General features: G+C 43.5%; 1 protein-coding gene and 1 non-coding gene across 2 annotated transcripts in view; both read left to right on the top strand.

Moving 5' to 3' along the window:
- The window catches only part of Naa40 (N(alpha)-acetyltransferase 40, NatD catalytic subunit), a 22,800-nt gene that overhangs the window by 6,387 nt on the left and 9,998 nt on the right, over positions 1 to 6,415 (top strand). The window contains exons 2-3 of the mRNA XM_023704000.1: positions 4,989 to 5,084; positions 6,035 to 6,087. Of these exons, the coding sequence (XP_023559768.1) occupies positions 4,989 to 5,084; positions 6,035 to 6,087 (149 nt within the window). The remainder of the gene's footprint in view (positions 1 to 4,988; positions 5,085 to 6,034; positions 6,088 to 6,415) is intronic.
- Positions 3,978 to 4,079, top strand: LOC111813370. Its single transcript, XR_002818652.1, has one exon. It is a non-coding gene; the product is annotated as a small nucleolar RNA U13 (small nucleolar RNA).

Raw genomic sequence — 6,415 nt, 5'->3', positions numbered from 1 at the left:
TTTTTTCAGAACCGGGGACTGAACTCAGGCCCTTGCACTTGCCAGGGAAGCACTTATTCCACTGAGCCATCTCCCCGGGCCCAAAGACTTTTTTTTTTAAAGGGTAATAAATTGGGGGGGAAAAAAAAAAAAAAACAAGAATAAGAAAAAAATGTCACATATCTGTCCTGTTACAATTCTGTATATGGTTAGATTTCTAAATTTCTCTGTAAAAATATGTTAATGCTTATTTCTACTTTTATAAAATTATTTTTCCTTTATATTCTGTAAGAACTTAAAGTTCAACATATCAGTATTTGATGGAAAATACCTGTTCCATGATATACTAAAGATGTTTGATATTTAGACAGACAGGGTAAATTGAACTGCATATATTGCAGGTTAGTAATAAGCTTCTCTTCTGGAGGGTTAACAACCTAAGTTAGCAGATCCAAATTGGAGAAAAGGAAGGGCTGCAAGGTCAGCCAACATTTTGGCCCTAGCCTTTCAAGGTCAGTGAAGATTCAGGACATAAGAGAACCTGTACTGTAACAACATGTAATTCAGTTGTGCTCCAAATTTTCTGATCAAGAAGATTATGGAGCCATAGAGGAATGTGATCGATGATGTATAGTGTGCCTGGGGAGAGTCACATGGAGAGAAAAAACATTTTTCTCAGGCTTTCACAGAGAGCAAGTTGGTCAAGCAGTGGCCATGACTAGCGGTCTATAATATTAGTGGGTTATCCTCCATGAAGACTGACACTGACAAAGGGTCCACAAAGTGCAGTACAGGGTTACAGGATAAATCCTGAGAGTACTTGACTGACCTTATCAGATACAAAAGTTACATTTCTTGTTATATAGGTCTTGCTTTATCTTGGTCTTAACCATCCCGCAGAAAAGTATAAAAACAAGGTATATAAAGTAAAGCCATATTAATACGATGAGCTATAAAAGGCTCAAGTCAATAACTTCTGAGGATAACCCACTAATATTATAGACTGCTAGACAGTGTTGGATTGTTTAACTGAATTTAAACACCTATAGTATTTAGATGCCAATAGAATATCCACCTCTGACAAGACTAAAAAAGGGGATACAAAGGAAAGATCATTTTGTATTATATATACAAAGTAGTTAGGATAAATATACAGCTACTTTTGCTTAATTCAGTGAGAAGAAAGAGGTGTACTAATAGTGTTTGGAGAGGATATCCTGTCTGCTTCTTGTACTATGGCTAACCACTGAGAAGATAACAATGTACAATGTGTTGATTATTGAAACTGTCCTATTAATCAGCTTTGAAGCTGTCTCATTCATATTTATTTCTCAATTAAAAAAATAAAATAATTAAAAAAATAAAATTTTTTAAAAAACCAAACAACCAGGCTGATGAGATGGCTCAGTGATCTAAAGCACCTACTTAGAACAAGCTTAGCAAAGCACAGGGACCATGGTTCAATCCCCCAGCACCACATGCCAGTCAGCCCTGCCCCCTGGTGGGCTGAGCTGGCCACACACACACACAAATAAATTAATTAAAAACCCAAACAACCTACTGGTGGGGCCAGAGATGTAACTCAGTGGTACAGTGCCTACATGGCAAGTGTGAGGTCCTAAGTTTGATACCTGATACCTGCCCCCCCCCCCAAAAAAAAGAAAAACCCTAATAGTGCTAGAGGGAGTGTTTCTGTGTGTAGAGTGCTGCCTTATAAAGACCATGTCCCTTTCTCTTGGAAGCATGGCATTCAGCCAGAAGATAGTTATTAGCTGCTACTTGTAGAGTTTGTGCTAATAAGAACAATCCAGGGCCAGCCAGATAGCTCAGTGGATTAAAGTGCCTGCAAGCAGGCGTAGGGGCTGGGGGGTTCAATCCCTGGGCCTGCTGTGCCTGCCCCACTCCTAAGCTTGCTGAGACAGCAATTGAGACTGGGTGTGGTGGTGCATGCCTGTAATCCCAGCTCTTGAGAGGCTGTAAACAGGCAGATCACTATGAGTTCGATCTATTAGTGAGACCCTAAACACCCTGTAGATTCTTCCCTAAAACTTAAAAAAAAAAAAAAAAAAAAAAGAGAAACAATCCATGTAAGTTCTGATATCTGAACACTGTTTTACCTTCTAGTATTTCAAATAAGAATTAAAGCGTCATTCTTTTTTTTTTTTTTTTATGGACCTGGAGATTGAACTCAGGCCTTTGTGCTTGCCAAGGAAGCACTTTTTCCACTGAGCCATCTCCCCAGCCCCTGTCATTCTTTTTTTTGGGGGGGGTCTACTGGGGATTGAATTCAGGACCTTGCGCTTGCCAGGCAAGTGCTTATTCTACTGAGCTATCTCCTGGCCCTAAAGTGTCATTCTTTAGAAGATGAAGGAAGGGTGGCATGGTGGTGTAGACATGTAATTGAAGTGCTCTGGGAATCTGAAGCAGGCATATCATAAGTTTGAGCCCAACCTGGGCAATTTAGAAACTTAATGAGATCCTGCCTCAATTAAAAGAACTGAGGTAGCTAGGTGTGGTGGGCATGCCTATAATTCCAGCATTCCAGAGGCTGAGGCAAGAGGATCATTTTGAGTTTGAGACCACCTTCCACTACATAGTGAGTTCAAGGCTAGCCTTGAACTGTATAGCAAGACCCTGTCTCAAAAAGACAAAAGAGCTGGGGATATAGCTCAGTGGCATAAGCACCTGCCTGGCAAACACAAGGTCCTGAGTTTGATCCCTGGCACTGCTAAAAAGAAAGGTGGGGGAGAGGGGAGAGAGAGAGAAAAAAGGGTAAGGATGTAGTTGAGTGGGAAAGTACAAAGTATGGGGTCCAGGGCTCAGGAGATAGCTCAGCTGTCCAAGGCCTACCTGGCAAGTTCAGTGACCTGGATGTGATCCCCACTACTGCATGCTTCACCACCCCTTGCTGACCTGCTACCAAAACTGGAAGTGTTGGCACATGCCTGTAATCCCAGCACTAAAGGAAGGCGGAGACAGGAGGATCACTATGAGTCCAATCTGTATAATGAGACCCTGTGCCAAATAAATAAAAGATTAAAACGAGGGAGGTGGTGAGATAGCTCAGTGGACTAAAGTGCCTGCTTAGCCAAGTGTAGGCAAACGGGGACCATGGTTTGATCCCTGGCACCACATACCACACCAGCCCCATTCTCAGGGCAGGCTGAGCTGCCACAGAGTCTGGCATACACCTGTAATCCCAGCGCTGGGGAGGCTGAAAACCGGAGGATCATTATGAGTCCAAGCTGCATAGTGAGACTCTGTAGCAACCAAATACATTAAAAAAAATATATACAAGATCCAATTTCCAGCCCAAAAAAGAACAAAAGAGAGAGAAAAAGGAAAGAGAAAGAAAGAAGGCTAGCAAAAGATAGCTCAGTGGACTAAGCACCTGCTTAGGCAAACATAGGGACCAGGGTTCAATCCCAGCACCACGTGCTGTGCTGGGCCCACACCCCGGGTGTAGTGGTGCATGCCTGTAATTCCAGCGCTGGGGAGACTGAGACAGTAGGATCACTGCTAGTCTGAGCTGCATAGTGAAACTCTGTACCAAATACATTAATACAAAGAAAGAAATCGAGAGTAGTATGTATTCTGAGAAACTTTCCCAGTGACTATTACTTGCTCTACATGTTCTTTCCTGGGACCAGTGTCAGGGCAAAGCAAAGCTGTAATTGGGAGTTGTTAGAACTCTCTCCAGTGAGCTCCTAGAGAAGAGGATGGGATCACAGGAGGCCATACCACTCACAGAAATAGAGCCTACTTGCCTTTGTCTTGGGAGTACTGGACTGAGTAGGCCAGCACTTCTGTTTGCCTGTTCCTCTTTGGAAGCAAAATGAGAACTGCCATTTATTGAGCACCTATTGTAGGAGCCTCTCAGGGTTAATACCACTCAAAGGGTATTAGGACCTTCACTTACAGACCAGGGGAAGGAGGCCCAGTAGGGGCTCTGTTCTGTCTTGGGACCTGCAGAGTAGAGAACAGAAAGAGTTTGGATGATCCTTCAGTTCATGAACGTGATGATTGGGTGTTCATGCCTTATGCATGAGATGTGCCTCTCTCAAACCTTGTTACGTTGTGGGCACATTACCTGTTTGATGTGGAAAAAAAAAAAGTTTGGATGAGCTCTGTCAGATTCCAGAGCCTTTCTCTGTTATTCAGCTTTTTACCAGAAGGTAAGAGAGTCTGTTTAGGCTTGAGAAAAACCCACATTAGCATCAAAATAGTATGGGATCTAGGTGTAGTTTTACACAGCTTGCTGTTTCCCCCCTCAGTGCAGGGACCTCCCTTTGTCCCACCTCTGCTGCTGCCTGTGTGCCTAGAGTTTGGTCTTGTTTACCATGTGGCAGCATTGCCTGTGGCCTGAGGTGAACCCCTTAGGGTTCTTTGGTCTGCTTTTTTTTTTTTTTTTTGCTAAGTGCATAGTGTGCCTACCATTTATTGGCCTTGGCTGAGCAGGACTTTTGGGGTAATGGGTCTGTACCCTTAAGCCAGAGTACCCTGGTTCTTGTTTAGAAATGGGACTCAGATCTCTGAGGGCTGCCCTTGGCCAGATTTTTTTTTTGGTCTCTTGTGGCTAGAAACCACACAAAAGACTGTGTAAGCTTACACTGTACTTAGGAACAGCTGTCATTGGCTATCTCAGTGGCCATTGTCTCCCTGAAAGCTGGCCTAAATGGGTTTGAAATTGGGGGTTTCTTCCTTATGAAGGGGCAAATAAGTAAAATATTCATCACTGCTGGAGCTGGGCCTGCTGTGGGCATTGTCAGGTCTCCGAGTTCTCCTGGTGAACTGGTGTCAGCAGGATCAGTATACTTCCTGAAAGAAAGCTGAGAAATCTAGTGAGACTCACTAAGTGTCACGACATGGGAAATACTGTCTCTTCATAGTTCACACACACTGTGTGTGGCATCCTGTAAGGACCATGGGCCTTTTCAGTTCCTCAACGAGAAAGTCAGGACTTTGGTAGGCCAGAGCCCTTAAGCCTGTATTATTTTTCCCTACTGCAGAGAAAGTCAAGCAAAGCAAAGGAGAAGAAGCAGAAGCGCTTGGAGGAACGTGCAGCCATGGATGCCGTCTGTGCCAAAGTGGATGCTGCCAACAGGGTGACTGCTTTCCATTCCTTGCTTCTTGGAACCTCAACTTGGCTTTTAATTTTATTTCTTTTAGCTCCACCCTGTGGCAGAATTGTGATACTACCTACCCAGGCCTCTTGTGGTTTACAGTAGAGGAAAAGTTGGGAGGTGGTGCCAGCTCTTTGTCCAGGTGTTCAGGGAAATGTAGATTTCAGCAATAAGTGGCTTCTTACTGATAGTTTCAGAGAAGAAACCTCTGTAACAAAATATGTATAATTTTCTTTATTTCCTTCAGGATTTTTTTTTCCCCCGGAACCAGGGATTGAACTCAGGCCCTTGCACTTGCCAGGCAAGCGCTTATTCTACTGAGCTATCTCCCTGGCCCCAGATATTTATTGATTACCCATGATATACTGAAGGCTGTCCTGGGCATGAGAGGATATCATGGCCTGGTCTCAAGGATTATAGTCAAGGGAAGAGTAGCTGTGAATTGACACCAGATGGGTAAACTGAACCTGAGAAATTCTAGCCGTCCCTGCCCTCATTCCTTATCTCACATTTTGTTACTCTTTTAGCTCACTTATAATAAATTTTCCACATCTATAAGGTTTCAGTTCAGGAGCATGATTTTATGTTGATATTTGGAGCAGATGAAATTAGTTGAGGGCTTCTTCCCAGAAGTGCTCAAAGGGACCATTTGCCCTCTTTAGATTAGTGGCACTGTGAGTAGGTATTATGCCCATAGCCTGGCAAAATCTGTTCTCATCCTGTCAAATGAAGCTAAACTTAACTCTTGGGCCTCCTTCCTAAGCCTCCCACGTCTATGATTTAAAGATCTGAGGCAGATGGAGGCCCTGTGAGGACTGTTTCTGGGCCCTCCTGTCATAAGTCCTTATAGTGTCCTATTCGTAGACAGCAGGGCTCTTGGGCAGAGCCAGCACTTCTCACCTGTCTATGTTACTCTTCTTTTTCCTTCCCAGCTTGGAGACCCTCTGGAGGCTTTCCCAGTATTCAAGAAATATGACCGGAATGGGTGAGTCATACTGAGCATTTTTATTTTTTTCTCAGTGTTTTGAAACAAGCTCTCTCTATATAGTCTAGGCCAGCCTTGAACTTGTGATCCTTGTGCCTCAGACTCCTGAGTGCTATACCGAGCTAGCTTGCTTACTTGGCTAGCTTGCTTGCTTGCTTGCTTGCTTGCTTTTTCTTTTTTCTTCTTTTCTTTCTTTTTTTTGGCAGAACCAGGGATTGAACTCAGATCCTTGCGTTTGCCAGTCAAGCGCTTATCCTACTAAGCCATCTCCCCCACCCCTCTTTCTTTCTTTCTTTCTTTCTTTCTTTCTTTCTTTCTTTCTTTCTTT

The sequence above is a fragment of the Octodon degus genome, unplaced genomic scaffold, assembly GCF_000260255.1.
Source record: "Octodon degus isolate 3935 unplaced genomic scaffold, OctDeg1.0 scaffold00184, whole genome shotgun sequence".
NCBI classification, from domain to species: Eukaryota; Metazoa; Chordata; class Mammalia; order Rodentia; family Octodontidae; genus Octodon; species Octodon degus.
This window is presented reverse-complemented; position numbering and strand designations above follow the sequence as displayed.